Consider the following 18,053-nt stretch of genomic DNA (forward strand, 5'->3'; position numbering starts at 1 on the left):
CCCGAGGGGGAATGTTTGTTCTTGCCCCTTGCCTAAATGAGGCAACAGCTGTTCCATGGGACTGACTGGCTGAAATCAGGTGGCTGAGGGGATAAGACCCACAGGCAGCCTTCATTAATCATTACTTTAAAAAAAAATTAAGAAAAGTGTGTAAATGTACTAGGGCAGCAGCTGTGGGATCAGCACGTCCCATTTAGCACAGTACCTGCTGTCTCCTCGCCATGAAATATGGGGCTGTTTGTTTAGCTAAGTACCCTCCCTGTAATGCACTTGTTCTCTGAGGCAATAGAAATAACATTAAAGAGGTTCAGGCTTCTGTGCTGAGCTGGGCAAAGAGGAGGAACAGCATTCTTCCAGCACACACAGGCTGAAATATTGTTTTTTCACAGCATAGCACGGAGCTGTCTCTCACCTAGAGAAACAGCCTCACATTGAATGTTCCCTCAATGGGATTTCTAAGACACCTACATGTTGATCTGACTTCCACTTCCCCTTCTTTCTACCAAAGGGTGTTTGTCTAGCTGCTAGGGTGGATTTTCCATATACAGCCCAGCTCCTACTGTCTCATACAGGAGTCACCAGGGGCAGAGTTTTCTCATCCCATCCACTGATAACACAGTTGAAATATAAGCAGTCAGAGATCCAATTAGTCCACATGACCCTAAACGCAGAGCTAGCATTAATCAGCTCAGCAAAAACTACAGGGGAAGGAGAATTCTACCCCCTTTGGGCTCATTTGCACTGGAAAGTTACATTAACTAATGCTGTGAGTAGACTGTTTTTAACCAGGGGTTAGTTGTCTGGGAATAACCCTCAGGTCAGGTCAGCTATGGGCAGCTGGCAAAGTTAAACCCAACCATCCCTCTCTACATAAACACAGGTGAGCACGATCAGGTTAGTTAGTGTGGTTTCTTTAACTTTCTAGTGTAGACAAGCCCTGGCGGGCTGGTCTAGCTCCACCTCAAATGACCTCTGGGGCTGTACTTTGTGCCCCCTGTCCCATGTGCACTACATTGGCACCAGTGTTAGGACTCATCTACATTCTAGAATTGCCCTCCCATCAGAATCACTGCCTGCACCTAGGGATCAGTACAGTGTTGTAAAGGCCATTCAGGGTTTGCACTGGGGTAAAATTTTAATGAGCTGGGTTAGTGCTATCCCCAATTTGCCCTTGCCTGCAATCATGCAGCTATGCCTATTGCTATCGTAGGGCTACTCCCTACTATATGACCAGGATAGTGTACTAGGCTCTGAGAAGAGACCTCTTATCTCAGTAGCAAGGCAGGAGCATTCACAACAGCACTTGTTGCAGTGCCAGTTTTCAATATCAAACAAACATTCAGGCTCCAATTAGCACTGACTGCACTCTGTCCCAGTGTTCCAGGCTCTCTGCCTCCTTTGTTGCATTTCAGTCCATTACTCCTTCATGTTTATATTCCTTCCACTGTTTCTGTGCAGTTTGTAACATTGCTAATGCCTTGTTGCAAGAGAAGATTGACTGACTGAGCTTCATTTTAACCCACTGAACTTTGGTATTTTATTGGTACCCAGCACCTTGTGCACAGAGAGGTGTGCCCAGATAGACAAATTGAATGGAATTATCATCTGTGCCCATAGCTACACCTGAACACAAGGACCCTAATGAAGCAAGAGTTGGTCTACAATTAAAAGTTAAATTGGTATAGCTACAGCTGTTGGGGGTGTGAAGAGGCCAGACAAAGGGCAGGTTGCAGCAGTACTTTTTACTTTTGTTTAAAACAAAGTCAAACTACTCCCATGCAATGTTGACTGTGCTGGTGTACTTTGAGCAGGAGCCCTATTAAGGCTAAGTGGCTGGGCTACTTACCATCCATTAGCAGCTCTAGGGCTGCTTCTTTTGAAGCATCACCCTCCCACAAATGTTTTTACACAGATGGTGTTTGCTTTTTGGATGCTCTGTTAAGCTTTATTTCCTGCTCATGTTTCTAACCCTCTTGAGCAATAGCTGCTCATGTGGCTGTGTCCAGTAAGCTCAAAAGTTGGTTCAATAAAATAGCTAGGCAAGGTAGGGGAGGTAAGTATAGAGTCAGTCCATTTATCCAGCATTTGCTGTTGAGCACAGGCCCTCGCTCAGCAAACTCTACAGGAATCCCCTCACCAAAGAAACATCTGAGTCAAGCTGAAGGATCCTGAGGGGGGGGGGGGGGGAGAGAAGAGAGAAGGGAAGAGCACAGAAGCTGGGAATGGGCAACAGGGGATGGATCACTTAATTACCTCTGTTCATTCGCTCTGGGGCATCTGGCAGTGGCCACCATCGGAAGACAGGATACAGAGCTAGATGGACCTTTGGTCTGATTTAGTATGTCTGTTCTTATGTAAGCACGAATCTGCTAGCGCAGAGGGTTAGTGCATCAGGTCTGGGAAATGGGGGAGCAGAGGTGCGTAGGGCTGGTTTGAAGACACAGGACTAACCTTCCTGTCCATAGTAGACAGGGATTAGTCTCACTTCAGCACCCCTAACTAGTCTCTACAGCAAGCAGGATGATCAGCTGTCAGCCTGCAAGAATAGAGCTTCATTTACTCAAGCAAACTCCCAGCCCGGTTATGCTGAAGTAATAGCCTGGTTCCCCTCCCCTTATGGCCTTTACAAGAGGTCTATATAACACCTAGCACAACCAGACTCCCTCCAGAAATCCAGGGCCTCCAGCTACTAAATGTTAAGTTTTTCTGTGTATAAAAGTAAGTGCATTTTACCTATCCACCCCAGCCTCCATCAGCACTTGACTGCTAAGCCAGCCCTCAGATGCCAAGACCTGAATGGCCCAGAGAGAAGAAGTTACTTCCAGGTCTATCTGGGCTTCCTCCAGATCAAAAGCAGTGTGGTAGGGAAAATTTGAGTCTGTTAGGGGAAAGCACCTGCTTTCCTTGAGCCCCGGGAGCCTTTATTAATTAAAGTTAGTATTCACATTCTGCTTGCTGCAGCTTTTTGGAGCAGATTCACTTGCAGTCCACAAGCTCAGCCTTGCCTAGAAATTCCAGGGGCTATTACATAGCACCACAGAATTAGAGCTATCCAGAATTTCAGAGATGAGCGCACCATCCTGTGGTCATTACTGGGATAGCACCAGAACCAACCCAGTACCTGCAAGCAGCAGGGGACAGAGACATACAAAGTTTAAGTAAAACAGATTTTATTCTGGAGTGCAAGAAAAGTTTGCCCAGTCACTGCACAGAGCGTGCATAGGGCACAAACACTGGGTATTTCATAAAAACTAGAAGTTACAGAATTAAAAAACAGGCAAGAAGGACTGAGTCCACTAGCCCCCCAACTTCATTCACCCCAGGCAAGGCCTGAGGAACCTCAGAAAGCTGCAGTAAGTGGCCTTTGACCAATTAGTGCCTCAGCTGATGCCATACAGGCTAAGAGTGTTGAGACCAGTGTCAGTGAATCCCTTCTTCCCCAGAGTACACACTGTGCCCATTCATTTATATCCACCTGTAAGTGTCCAGCAAGCAGGCAAAGGGCTCCCCCACTATTGCACGCATTTCTGATCATGTCCTTATTAGTTTTTTTTTAAGTTTGTTAAAATCTAAGTCTAAATATTTAGTAGAAAAAGCCAAGTAAATACTACAGAGAACAAGATTGAACATCCGTTAGTCAGGTCCTTATCAAGTTGTGTACCACTTCTTGCTTGGTGTTTGTACTAGACAGCTAACACCCTGCCCTCACATAACCTAGTAGGTCTCAGAACCAGCCTGAGTTGCTGCTTGTTGGAGTTGCTCTTGGTGCACTTTTATTGCAGTCATACAAAAAGGGTCCAAGAGCACAGGGTTGGTCTCCTTGGAGTCTGTGGGGCCACCCTCCATGAACAGGTCTGGCAGAGCCATTGAGGGCACCTCCTCAAACCCAGCAGGCACTGGAGCCTCTATTGCTCCTGGCAGTGGGAGAGAAGCTGTAGCAATAGCTGGGCTATCCTTTAGGGGGCTGCTTTGGTCCCTGGCCAAATTGGCCCCAACTCCTCCCTCCAGCTTCATCTCTGCCCCCTCAAGCAAGCTCCTCACCAGAGGCTCAATGAAACTAGCTGGAGGCATCTTCTCTCCCTCACTGAGGTCTCCACCCTCTAGAACCATCTCTGGTTCTACCTCAGTGGCAACAGGGCACAGAGGTGGCTGCTTCTCTGTGGTGCCTGGAAGACCCAGGTCTCTAGTAGTTGGCTCAGCAGAGACAGCTTGGCTGGCATTTGATTTCAAAATCATGGCATCATCCATGCAGGAGGCAACTATGGTGTTTATGTTCTGACCTTTGCCCCTGACAAGCAGATCTTCCACAGAAGGGCTGGTTTCTGATGGGCAAGAGGCATCAAGGGGTGCTAAAGACAGATGTTTGCAGCTGGCAAGGTCAGACTTCAGAGCACCACACTCTGAGTAGTGATTTGTCTCCCCAGAACCCTGGTCACCAAGGCCAAGAGGCTCGGCCACCTCACTTGCTGGGCCTGCACTCAGCTCCCCCTCACACATCTCACCTGCTGCTACAGTTTCTGCCTCCCCTTCATCTTCAGTGTTCTCTTTACCCACAGACAGTAGGTTCTTGCTACTTGGAGACCCGCTGCAGTCAGTTGCTTCAGAGTCCTGTGGGATTTGAGCAGTAGCACCCAACTCCAGGCTAGTTAGAGAGCCACAAGGGATCTCCTCAAGGTTGTCCCCTTCCTCTAGTAGGGTGATTGCTGGAAGGGGACTAGTAGTGCTCCTTCTGTCATCTTCAGAGCTTCTGCCGGGATCTTCCTGTTCCCTAAAGTTCAACATAGGGCTCATATCAGTTCTGCAATATGCCAGTTTGAAAGGGAAGGAAGCAGTTCTATTGTGTCAAGTGGGAGCATTGAGCCAGATGAGTGCTCCCAATGTAGAGATTTTAGCTGACAACCCTGCAGGCACTCCAGCCCCTGTTGGGTGGCATTTTAGTCTGCTGCTCCCAGACAGCTTTGGGGATTGATAGGGAACTTCACTAAGCATGCAAGACAGAAACAGGCCACTAGGGAGAGAGATTTAGAGGCACAAAGGGCAGTTCAGGTGCCCAGCTCCCACATGGGCCTTGGAAAGTCTCCCTGTAAGCAGTTGGAGACACAAGAAGCCAGCCAGTTCACCAATTCGTTTTTGGAGCAGAAGAGTAGGCTATAGTTAAGGCACCCAGACTAGAGATTTGGATTGATTTCCAATTCTGCCACAGACTCCTTGTTGTCTCCCAACCTCCATCTGTGCAATGGAGATCTATTGAAAGAAAGGCAAGAGAAGGGAAGTACTATTAAAGCTGGCAACTTATTGAGGCAGGGACCATCTCTTCCTGTATGTCTGTACAGTGCCCAGTAACCCAGGACCCTGGTCTGAGGTCAGGAGCTCTCGACATATTTAGAGGCCACCAGCCCTTCCAATCTTAACACCATCAAAATAAATTTTGTACCCCAGAGAAGGTTCTCAGAGCTGGCCAAAAGAATTTTGGAATGGGTGAAGACTGGAAGAAAGTGTTATAGCTTAAACATTATGGAAAGATTTCCTACAAAATAGGGTTGTCGGCTTTTTAGTCAGCTCCAGTCTTCTAGCCCTCATCCATCCTGTGGCCCTTTGCTTGCCGATGCCATGGTTGCTTTTAATTTTGTTCAATGAGAAACCTACAGCAGGAACATGCTACTATGCACAATTGTAGGCTAGTTCTAGTCTTTTAGAAGAGTGCTCACCTACACATAGCCAAGCTGGTAGAGTTATTCAGCAGCTAGAGCTAGCCAGGAGAGGGTCCAAGCTCACTCTTTGGAGGAACTGGAAAAGGACAGTGGGTGCAGGACTGACATGTATGCCTGCTGTTCTAGTTCTGTGCATTACAGGAGGCCACTTTAATCTTCCTGCAAACAACCCCCCTCCTGCCAAATACACCTAGCTCAGCATTGTAGAAGCTGGATGTGGTTGCAAAGAGCTTCCAGCAAGTTAAATTCCATCCACATTAGCAGCTACAGGTAAATGAGCACTTCGTTGCCACGCAAGCTTTTGGTTTACCTCTGTGGGCAGTTCTCCTCTCTGTAAGCCTGGGAAGCACAGGCACTACTACAAGTCCCACTGCTAGGGACTATGATGAGGCTCCCAAGGGGTTGAAGAGTCTGGCTTGAAGTGGGCATGTTGCCTGAGGAATCCAGAGGGCCATCTGCAAGCAGAAACAGAAAGGTTAATAATACTTGCTTCAGACATGGACAGTGTGAAGACTTCGCCATTGTTCATGTGTTCTCCACTGGGACCTGTGCCTCAGACTTGCTTTTGGCCATTCACATCCTGGTGTTCATACCTGTTTCAGAGCAGCTTTTGCTCCCTTTCTTGGTCACGGGCTCCTGCTCATATTCTGAAGATGCAGCCTCTTCCACTCGGGACATCCTGCCCTTTGGAAGAGGAGAAAACAGATCGGGGAGAGTTCAGTGCCAGGCACAAATGATCACTGCCAGTTACTGTAGCTAGCAGGGAGATTTAGTTACTTCCCTTCACCCAGTGACAAGCCAAGGAGGAACACAATACTTGATCTCCTTCCCTTAACACCCTCCATTCTTACTCCTTTGTCCTCATTTAGCCAATCAAGTCAGCCTCTTCAGGAAATCCCTTAACAGACCTGTTAAATGGCACCATTTCCATAAGTTCTGTCTAGAAGGCAGCAGTTTAACACCCTAGGGTGCTACAGCTAAGGTAGCCCCAGCCCTTACTTCTCTGGACATGGACACTGGTCTCAGGGAGACCCCACGGCGGATTGTATCCAGCACTTCCTTCATGCTGTTCTGCTTGGACAAGACATGTTCATCTGCAGGATGAAAAGGTATGGTTAGACATGAGCCTTGGAGAGCTCTCTTAGAAGGTAGCTCAGGGAAAGTGTAGCCCCCAGTTCAGGGAAGTAAGGACCAATACAGGGGACAGAGCTGCTTCCCACAACACCTCCAACTCTGTTTTGGTGAAGCCCTTTCATCCACCCCTCCAGGAGGGAGACGGGGGCGGGGGGGGCTCATTCAGCTGGGCCAGGCCACATATGCCCAATTCAGATTCAGGATAGTTACATGTAACACTGACAGTGTCTCCTCCCCGCAGCCCCAATGCCCTAGCTGGTGAGAGCTAGCACAGGCTGGTGCTACACATACCACAGGGGGCACTTCCCTGCTTCGGTGGAGTCTGTGCCGCTGGCTTCACTGCTGACTTCTTGCTCATTTTAGAGAGGAGGAGTCTGGAGAGAGAGAAAAAAAGCATCTCATGCCTGAGCCCCTCATCCTTTGCACAGTTCCCCTCCCACTGTCATCCAGCAGCAATGCAGCATGGGAGCAGTGCTACAGCCCAGTCATGGCAGATGGTGGAGGAGGCAAGGGGAAAAAGCTATTTCTAGATCCCTGTGTGCTGGCTCAGAGTGCAGGTCTCTGCCAGGGTAGAGGTATTCTAGTGATGCCGAGTCCTTAGCACCACCTTCGGCCAGGGCCAACCACTGAGTAGCTGCTGCTACCAGGAAAAAAAAAGTCTTTGGTGAATGAAAGGTAAAGGCCAGACCCAGGAGATCTGGAAGGAGGGGAGATGGAACCTGTCCAGCAGGTATGCAATTATACAGCAGGATCTGATCTCTCAACTTCACAGCCCTGTTGCTTTTAAAGCCACCCACCCCACAAACAACTCTGGTACCACAACCATCAGAGCACTACCACTACACATCTAGCTAGTGCCACTGCATCAAAAGAGGCTAGATCTAGACTGTTCTCCGTGGTACCAGATGACAGAACAAGGAGTAATGGTCTCAAGTTGCAGTGGGGGAGGTTTAGGTTGGATATTCAGAAAAAACTATTTCACTAGGAGGGTGGTGAAGCAGTGGAATGGGTTACCTGGGGAGGTGGTGGTGGAATCTCCTTCCTTAATGGTTTTTAAGGGCAGGCTTGATGAAGCCCTGGTTGGGATGATTTAGTTGGGGATTGGTCCTGCTTTGAGCAGGGGGGTTGGACTAGACCTCCTGAGGTCCCTTCCAACCCTATATTCTATGATCACAGCCAAGTGCTCACAGGAATGTCCAGGTGTCTCCTACAGCCAAGTGTCCTAAATCCAGAAAGGTTAATCTTCACTGCAGAGTTAACTCGAGTGTTACTCCTAACTTGACAGGCACACTCTAGACAAGAGCGATGGTGTTTCTAACTGGAGTTGGCTGGTCCAGTTGGGTGAGCAGCACTTACCAGTTACTAATGGGACCATGTGTGTGGTCATGGACTAGCACCACTCAAGTGCCACCAGTGGCAAGGCACTGCAGGACAATTCCCCCACTCCTGGGCACCCAGGACGACAGATTTTTTTCTCCCCCCACAACTGTTCGGGAATTCATGGAGCAGCTCAGCCTACTGCAGAACTAGAACCATGGGATGTTTCCCTAGAAGTCTTAAGGCCATGAGCGAGTGGTATTGCCAGTGTGGCCATTATAGTCACAATCAGAATTCCTCCTGGCTGTACTCCCACAGTAGACCTAGGAGTTCTTGAAGGCATTGAAGGAAGCTATTTTCCCTCACCATAGCAAGGTCTGAGGGTGGTACATCATGAAAAAGCCTATTTTGCTTCTAAAGTCATGAGCATTAGTTAGGGAACATCTCCCAATGCTGATAGAGCCCAGGTGGCACAATACCCTTCCCCAAGAGGGCTTAGGAACCCTGGACTGTGAGTTGTGACTACATCAGCATCCCCAAGGCAGTGATCCAGCCAGGATGGGGACTTCAAGTCCCAACATTGCCAGCTACACGAGGGACCTGAATAGAGTTTGGCAAAATATGTCAAAGTTTGTCAAGTGAAAAAATTCAGATTTTGCAACAGAGAATTTAGAATTTATTTTTTTTTAAGCAAAATCACCACAAATTTCTAGAAAAAAAACCTAAGTGTTTGTTTTTCAGTTTTGAGTGACTGTTTTGGAACTCTTATCAGAGGAGTTTAAAGATGAGAGAAGTCAAAACTCAAATACTGCAGAACAAAGTTCCGGGTTTTAAATTAGCTCAAAGTTCCGGTTCAACTAAAAACCAACTCTTCAGTTCACTGGCAAATCCAAAGACTCAGTTCTCTGCAGAGTTGTAGGTCTGAAACCCGGGTGGAAGGTGCAATTTAGAGTCTTCCCCCCCCCACTACTCCTGACACCCATTTAGTCATCCCAGCCCCACAGCCGGGTTTATCTCTAGGGTTTGAGTTTGTTGTAGAGTTGTCCATCTATACCTATCCCTTCATAGTGATGAGAGAGTTGTCACAGGTCTTACCTGATGGAAGAAAGTTGCAGGGGAGGGGAAGGTGATGGTGGAAGAGACTGAGGAGCAGAAGCCAATAGAGCTAGGGTGGTTGGAGAGGGACCCTCAGCCTGCAGGCGCTTCTGCAGAACAGCAACTACAGAGGGGGAGAGGGAAAGAAACATTCCATTTAGTGTCAATGTTGGCATCAGCAAAGGACAGCTCTGGATAGTGGTTACACCAAGGGCATGACAGTTAAGTACCCTGGATACAAGTCACTTGACTTGCCTCCCAGGTGTGTAAGAAAAGGGGGAGATTCACCTCTCTCTGAAATGCTTTGAGCTTCCATATATAGGTGTTTGGCATGGTCAGTGTGGTCTCCCTACTTCCACCCCCAGATGGACAGCAAGTTTGGAGCAGCTTTTGTTCCTGGCCACACTCCAGCCTCCTTTCCCACAAGGGAGTATTGCTCCAAGCTGGGAATCAGCCATATATGTGGTGCAAAGAATTTCACACTTCCCCACACCTCTAATGCATCACACACAGGGTCCTTACTCTCACGCTTGAGGTCCTGGATGCTCTCCTCAGCCCTCAGAGCTCTGCACTCCAGCTCCTGCTTCTCTAGTAGCGAGCGCTCCAGGTGCACCTGCAGCTTCTCACCCAGGCTGGGCTGGACAGAGTTATGCCACTCCACCTGTACAGTGCGAGGGGGTCAGGGAGAAAGTTCAGTCATCAGAATCCAGACCTTCTCAATGCTCCCATGAGAGCCTAAGTGTCTGCCTACCTCTGGGCACATGAGGCGCTCCAGCTCATTCACACGGCAGGACAGCTGTCTGGTCCACGACTGAGAACATTTCAGTTCCTCCTCGAGCTCTGAATTGAAAGATCCAAGTCACTGAAGACACTATCCACATTTCCACAACACTCTCCATTAACGTGCTTACTTACTTTTGACTGTACACTCCAGGATACAATGAAATGCGGCCACTTCTAGAGCAGAACATGGCAGCTGTTTAGATCACAGCAGCAGTGTTAGTCAGGAAGTGAAGATTACTACCTCTCACACTGCAAGGGGGGGGAATTTAGGCAGAGTTATCTAGTTGGGCCAAGACACTGGCCAAGTGGTCATAGCCTTATCTTCACCTTATGGAAAGATGCTACCTTGGATAGTGCCCCATCGTGAAGCCATGGGGCATTCAGGCCAGTTCTAGCACTGAAGTCACTGCAGCAGACTGCAACGCTTGCACACAGGAATGGTTTCCTGCAGCACATGCTCCATGCCCGTGCTTCACCCCCCTGCAGAACTGAGCTTACCATGAATGCGCTGTAGATAAAGTAGTTCAGCATTTTGATTTGGTGTTTCTCTGGTCTGAGGCTCTGCATGGGCAGGAGGAAGGGGACGGTCATGCTGGGGTCTCGCACTAGTCTGGAGTGGAGCCTGGCAAAGAGTTTTTGTATTACAGTAGCTCCTGAAAACACCCCCCCCCCCCGCACCCAAGTCCCATTGTGCAAACTGCTTTACAGAGGCCTGACCGACAGAGTTGTTCCATTGTAACTAGTGTTACTGTATACAGATTTAGTTAGATCGATGCCTTTGTCTTGTTCTATTGCGTTAGCTTAGATCAGTACATTTGCTGATACAAGCTAAACCAAAAGAATGAGTTTGAAACAAGTGAGATCAGGCACCAGTCTAATGAAAATCTGAGTTAAACCCAGGTAACTGTGTTTAGACAAGACCAGCTACATAGCAAGAGAAGTACCAGCCCTGAAGAGCCTACAATCTAAATAGACAAGCTAGACACAGGGTGGGAAGGGAATAGAGTGACCAAATGTCTTGATTTCATAGGGCCAGTCCTGATATTTGGGGCTTTGTCTTATATAGGTGCCTATTACCCCCCATCCCATCCTGATTTTTCTCACTTGCTGTCTGGTCACTCTAAAGGGGAAGAGACTTTCCCAAGGTCACAAAGCAGGCCAGTGCCAGAGATGGGAGCAAGATCTAGGTCTCCTGACCCCCAGCCCAGCACCTTATCATCCAGCCTAAAGCTTCCCTGGATGTTTTCCCTGGTGCATAAAGTAGGGCTTGGCAGTGAGAGCTGGTTGTATTTACACAACAGAAATAATGCAATACCCATCTGATATAGTGCCCACATCTCAAAGAGAGACATTTATCATAATCCCCCATTTTACAGATGAGAAAACAGAGGGGTGGGAAGTGACGTGCTCAAAGTCACAAGCTGGTCAATGGCAGAGCCAGGACCAAGTCTCTTGACTCCGAGTCCAGTGCTCAGTCCTCCAGGCTGTACTACTGTCTCCCATGCACTAGATTCAGTCCCAGCTACCCTGCAAAGTGGACTTAACCATATTGGGAAGGTACCACTGCTATAATAGCATGCGTCCCAGAAGGCAGGATACTTTGTAGCATAACCTGGATCAGAGAACATCTACACAAGTGAATAGCAGTCTGAGGAAAGAGAATCCTTGCATAGTCATGGCTAAATACAGCCAGTACCCATCAGATCAGAGTATGAAAAGGGGCCTAACTGGAAAAAATTCAAGAATGCAGAGGACAGAGAAGACACCCTGCTCTTTTTCCCAGCTAAGGTCATTTTGCATCTCTAGAAAACTCAAAAATACAGAGACCCAACCACCGCAGTATCAGTCTGGAGGATGATTAACTAAAGAGCCTAGCCTGGAACAAAAGCGGGAGGGGAGCTCAGGGTGCAGAGTGTTTGTTTTAAGCAACATCAACCTGATGAGTTTTGCATTTAAAAGGATGCTGGTAAGGCTCTGACGTTAACACCTCCCTAAAGCTAGCAGTTGTCATTTCCCCACCCTGCTTGCTAGTGACAATTTTCTGTAGGGCAACCGAAAATTCTCTGAAAGAACATTGGAATCGGTTTTAATTCCCCAGTCCCGGGCACTTGTTTCCCAGGACACAGAGTTAACCCAATATTGTTTTACCACTTCAATGATACCACCCTCTAGTGTTGACAATTTTGGTATAAAGGTGCTTAGCATCACTTATTCCTATTAGGGAAAGGGAATATGCTACACTGGTAACAGTACATTTATACCACTGCAACTGCATCCACACTAGGGGCTGTGCTCATATAGCTATTTCAGTAAATAGTCACACCCCCCCAAAATAGTTAAATCAATATAGAAGTGTGGAGACCAAATCTTCCACACAGTCCCACTGCTGAAAACAGGACTGCCTGTGAAGGAGAAGCAGTCAGTCGTCAGAGAAGATTTAAAGAAGGGGATGAAACTAAAAACCTCAGTTGCTGTGACATGAGTGCAAGACACCTGTTATCAAATCAAACTAGGATCAAAGCCTTGTGTACACAGGAAGGTTGCATTGGTTTTTAAAATAGATTAAGATAAACCAATTTAAATTCAGCCAGTGTCAGCTTCTGGGTAGACACTCTTATTTCAGTTTAAGAGCACCTCATTTTGGTTTTAGCGTAAGTCTATTTTTAATTGGCCTCAGCTAAAGTGAAATAAAAGTCTAGTTTAAACCCAAAACATCCACGCAGCCTTTTGCACCCGTTTAAGTCTGACACTTTCTCAGTTAGACAAGCCTTAAGTAACTACTCAAGGTACATGGGTGAATCAGGCCAAACCATGGACTAATACTGCCACTTAGCGGCTGTATTGGTTTGTCACTGTTTAGGATTCGCTTTGCAGTTTGTGTAGATTGTGTGGTTCAGACCTGACCCAGCCTCTCCAGGTGAGGATTGTGTTGGCGGATTATACTGAAGGGGATTGCCTAGGCTCCAGACTGAATGGCTATTTCACATTTTATTAATAGCTACAGCATTTAGTATTGTCAAGTAAGATCTCTAATATGAAGGTTTCTCACCACCACCTCCCACCTTTTGGGATTGCAACAGATTTTAAGACTCCTTTGGGCATCAGTCCATCTGGTGATGTTTCTGAGGTAGCTGGCTTACTACCTAGTTAGTTCTATTATCTTCTGGCAAAATAGCTTGTCATGCCAGTGGGCTCATTGAATTAATGCTATCTTCAGAACACTCATCTGATGCAGAAATAAAGTTTCCCCTCTTCTGTTTTACAGAAAAGTGATTTGTCCAAGGTCAAACAGAGGATCTGTGGCATAGCTAGAAACAGGGTCCAAGTCTCAGAGATTCCAGTCAGTCTTAACCACAGAGATCAAGCAATATCTTCTCCCAGCATGGGCACTTAAGTTCTCCTTGTTTCCTCCCTTCCCCCACATTTCACCCCAGAACATTTCAGCCAGAACAAAACAATTTGGCAACAAATTGGAGACAAGAGCCTTCCTTTCTCAAATACAAAAGAAAACTGTCCACTTTGAGGCCTAGAGGACCAAGCATACAATAAATATGAATCTCATTGTTTAGAGTGAGCAATCTTTAATAGAGTTAGGAACTGAAAGTGAATTGCCATAATTCACTACCTAAGCCTGGGGCTAGTTACAGTTTGTTTTCATATCAGATAAAAACTTTAGTATCTGCTGCAGAAAAGTTAGTTTTGGGAGTCCCCGCAGTACTCTAGAGTCTTCTACACTCACTAACTCAAGAAGAGGCATTCCAGCCAACAGAGAACAGGCTTTCAAAGCTACCTTAGGAATTTGGGTACCTAGTACAGTAGCTAACAGGCACTGGGGAATCTATGTGTCTAAGGCAGGCTTGAGCACCTCAGATTTATATGCTAAATTATATGACTTCACAAGAGCGCTTCCAGTCATTACACAGGCTGCTTCAGTGTTAAGTGGCTATTCTAAGCAAATAGACACTCAGACTAGAATAGTTCACCAGTGCCCCAAAAGCTGTCATTACACAAGGTTAGAATGGGTTATTTGGAGTCTTACCACCCCATCCTCTGGACACACAGGGCCATCAGACACACACAGTGGAGGTGGCTCCTTCTTCTGAGGCTCTAACACACCATCTAAAGAGGAGAGATAGTAACAGTTTCCCCACACACACTTCCACAGATATGGATACAGCCAGATCTCCTGTTAAGAAGAGCCCAGTACTAAAGTTAATGGGAATCAGATTTCACATGCCTAATGAAAGACAATATGCAGGAAAGGCAAGACCACTGTAGCAAGGGATATAAGAAGTTATCTTTATGCTTTACACCAGAAGGTAGCATGATCATTAATCTCATTTAAGTTACAGTCCAGTTTTTCAGAAGCTACTAGCTATTTTAGGTACCCAGTCAGACACCTTAAAACGCTTGACTTTTAAAAATTGCTGAGCACCCACCAAAAAAAATAAATCCACACACTTTAAAGGTGTCTCCAGTCAGGTAACTAGAGTCACTACCTACTTTCAAAAATGTTAGCCTACAGCTTTTTTCAGCAAGAAGAAAGTTATAGCAATGCAGGAGAGGGCTGGAGGAAAGAAAAGAGAAAAGAAGCTTCAAGTTGGGCATTTTTGCCCAAGTTCAGAATTCTAACAGCAATTAAAAAAAAAAAGAATTCAAGTTTCAGGAAGTTTTCATCCAGCTCTAGGGTTACTAGACTTGGAGCCCATTATCATGTTAAAGTCCTAGAGAACCATGACTGAGCAGATCATTTCACCAAAGAGAACCTACCACTAAAAATTTATGTTACACATTAAAAAACTAACCTTTTATACACTGGCAGCAAAGTACACTCTTTACACTGGTCCATAGGTGCCTGGAGGAAGCCATTGCTTAACTAAACACATAAGACATCCAACCCTGCTTCTGGATCACTTATATTAAGTCTGTGCCCCTTGGCCAAATCAGCAGGGCTCTCTCATTGGTGAAGCCACACCAATTCGTTAGTACCTCCAAGACTATCAGCAGCCAGCAATTAGCTTTAAAGGTATTGATACTGCTGCTCTTTTCTCACCCCCTATAAGGAAGGTGCTAAGTGACGAAAGGAAACGCCTTTCATCAGGCGGCAGCAGGCTTGTCAAATGAGAAACTATTGCAGCACATTGACAAATAGATCCTTGCAACCTTCGCCAGGCAAGTGAGAGTGACTGATTGACAGGGACCTCAGTTATAGCTTCTTAGTCACACTTAATTCCAGCCCATTCACGTTGACAGGGATTCTTTTATTTGTTTTTTAATGAACCTCACAATTCTGCAGAGATTTAAGAGCAGGTGCCTGGCTCCAAAACACTCCTGCAACGTGGATGTTTGCATAGCCTTCGTCCCGGCTGCTGCAGGGCTTTAGGAATCCCTTCTCCCAGCCTGAGCAGTGTTTTAAATCCCTTTTGCCTGAGGTCACTTCTGAACTTTGGACCCTCTCCTGTAATGGATGTTTCCAAACCAAGAACAAGCCTCAGGGTGCAGGCAGGTCCAGTCTCCCTTAGCTGGACAGAGGGTTTGCTCTGCTGCCATAATTTAAAGACGTTATTAAAGTGCTTTAATCACAAGACTTTCCTCTAGGGGGGATTGTGGCCCTGTGCTAGAATTCAGGAGGCTCCTGTTCAGTTCCTGGTTCTGCTTTGGAACAATCTCCATCTCATGATTTTTTGGACCCTGCCTTACGCTTGCTGAACGATCGATGATGGCAGTACTAGTGCCTGCGTGCCCTTGGGCAAGGCCCTGATTCCAAAGGTATTTAGACTCCTTTTGCTGAATTCCATGGAAGTTAGGAGCGTAAATACCGTTGAGGGTCTAGACTCTAATCTCTCTGTGCTTCAACTTCCTCTCTGCCCACCCTTTGTCTGCCCTGTCTATTTTGACTCTTTGGCATGCACACACAGTGATTGTCTCTTACTAGGTGTATATACAGCACCCAGCTCTATGGGGCTCAATAGGAGGGTACAGGAAATATGTGGCAGAGCTGGAACTGACTCCAGACTTTCTTAGATGCAAGCCAGTGCCTCAACTACAAGACCATTCTTCCCCCTTTCCATCAAAGGCCCACATGATGCTTTACAAAAGGGAGTCAAGTATCAGGGGGTAGCTGTGTTAGTCTGTATCCACAAAAACAACAAGGCGTCCAGGGGCACCTTAAAGACTAACATTTATTTGGGCATAAGCTTTCATGGGTAAAAAACCTCACTTCTTCAGATGCACCTGAAGAAGTGAGATTTTTTACCCACGAAAGCTTATGCCCAAATAAATCTGTTTGTCTCTAAGGTGCCACCGGACTCCTTGTTGCTTTTATAAAAGGGAGTATCATTTTCATTTTACAAATGGGGAAACTGAGGCATATAGGCATGACATTAACCAAAGTCACCCACTGAGTCAGAAACGCCTTTCTGCTGGCTCTTGGCATCCTTCTCTGCTATGCATATTGTCTTCCATTTTTCTACTCCTCCTCTCCCCTTTTTGAGAACAGCAGGGAATGAATGAATGTTACTCTCATAAAGGTGTGCCTGAAAAAGACAAGATATACATCCAAGACTGGCAATGCAATTATAAATGCCATTTTCCTAGAGATAATGGCTTCTGAAGTGTCTTGCTGAGGGAAAAACACATATTTTCCAATAATTAGTTTGAACATTTAAGTGACTTTAAAAATATCAACTAACTCCTTCATCTGCTGCAAGGCCTTGTTGGATTCCTGTATCTCAGTGAATTTCAAAATGGAATGACTGTTTGATGTAGAGGAGGAGACCTCAGGGAGTCCTGGGTTTTATCCCTCAAGCCAAAGGAAACTTTATTTACAGGAGATGGCTGTCACAGCAGCACTGCAGAAGTTGGGGAAACTCCAGGCATGGCCCTTAAAAAGTGTACTGAAGTGCAAGGGGGCACGGCCCTTAAAAAGTGAACAAGGGCTTATGTTTCAGGCTTTTTTCCTACTACATTCCCCTACTTTTTTCTTTTTATGGGGAGGATGTTTATGCATGTTTACAGTGGTACCATTTTAACTATAAAGTGACATAACCCTCTCCCCACATACACAGAGCAATTTATTACCTCACCCACCTTGTCTCTCCTATCCTGGGACAATATGGCTATAACACTACAAACTTATGGCAGTATAACATATTCCCAACTAGGGCGGGAAAAGCTAAACCTGTATAACTGGATCCACCTTAGAGGTTGTACCAGTGTAACAATGTCAGTATTAAACCCCCCCGCCCCAACAGTTATGGTACACAAATTGTGTAGATCCAGGTTCAGTTGCAGTAGCCTGGGGATCTGGAGTAGGGCCCATGGAAAATCCCTTATTCTGAAGCTTTACCCTCAGTTTGTGCCCCTTTCCTTTAGTGTATTTCTAATACATGCTTTCCTAAGCCTTTTCTGGTGCAAACTAACAATTGTAATGCACAAAGTTGCTGGTGCCATGCTATCCCACCCTTCCTGAAAACTGACTTCAGCCCAGACAGCAACTCACGCTTCCCACCCATTTTGCCTAGCTGAAGGATTAAGCCCCAGAGTTTATGGCCATTCAAATGCTCATGTTTTGCAGACTATATCACCCTAGCCAGGAGGCAGGATGAGATAACTGGCTTAAAGGTAGGATGAGTCAATCACCCACCTGACTTTCAGCAGAAACTGTTAATGCTAGTGACCCTGACACATTGTGAACTCACTCCACAGAGGAGTATGGTAAGGACTTGTGCTACGTTCATTTGCCTTTGGGATAGTGTACTCCCATAATGGGGTAAAGTCAGTGAATTGGGTATGTGGGGTTGTAGTCATGTTGGTCACACTATTAGAGAGACAAGGTGGGTGAGGTATTTTCTTGGCCCAACTTCTGTTAGTCAGAGACAAGCTTTTGAGCTACACAGAGCTGGATATTTCAATGAGACAAGGTGGGTGAGGCATTGTAGTGTCAGGACAGTTTTGGTGACATGCTAAAGTGCAGGGTTTTTTCCTCCTCCAGAGGCAGGTTTGTATCAATTG

The 18,053-nt window shown here is 46.4% G+C and overlaps 1 protein-coding gene across 1 annotated transcript; it reads right to left on the bottom strand.

The window, feature by feature from the left end:
- Positions 1–3,239: 3,239 nt before the first annotated feature.
- On the bottom strand, positions 3,240–6,794 carry LOC117871603. The gene is made up of 4 exons (XM_034759412.1): positions 6,711–6,794; positions 6,305–6,395; positions 6,022–6,166; positions 3,240–4,768 (listed from the first exon to the last, which is right to left on the bottom strand). Exons 1-4 carry the CDS (start codon positions 6,774–6,776, stop codon positions 3,715–3,717), a joined length of 1,356 nt encoding a protein of 451 aa, XP_034615303.1. The 5' UTR covers positions 6,777–6,794; the 3' UTR covers positions 3,240–3,714.
- Positions 6,795–18,053: the final 11,259 nt, after the last annotated feature.

This window comes from Trachemys scripta, chromosome 2, assembly GCF_013100865.1.
Source record: "Trachemys scripta elegans isolate TJP31775 chromosome 2, CAS_Tse_1.0, whole genome shotgun sequence".
Taxonomy (NCBI): domain Eukaryota; kingdom Metazoa; phylum Chordata; order Testudines; family Emydidae; genus Trachemys; species Trachemys scripta.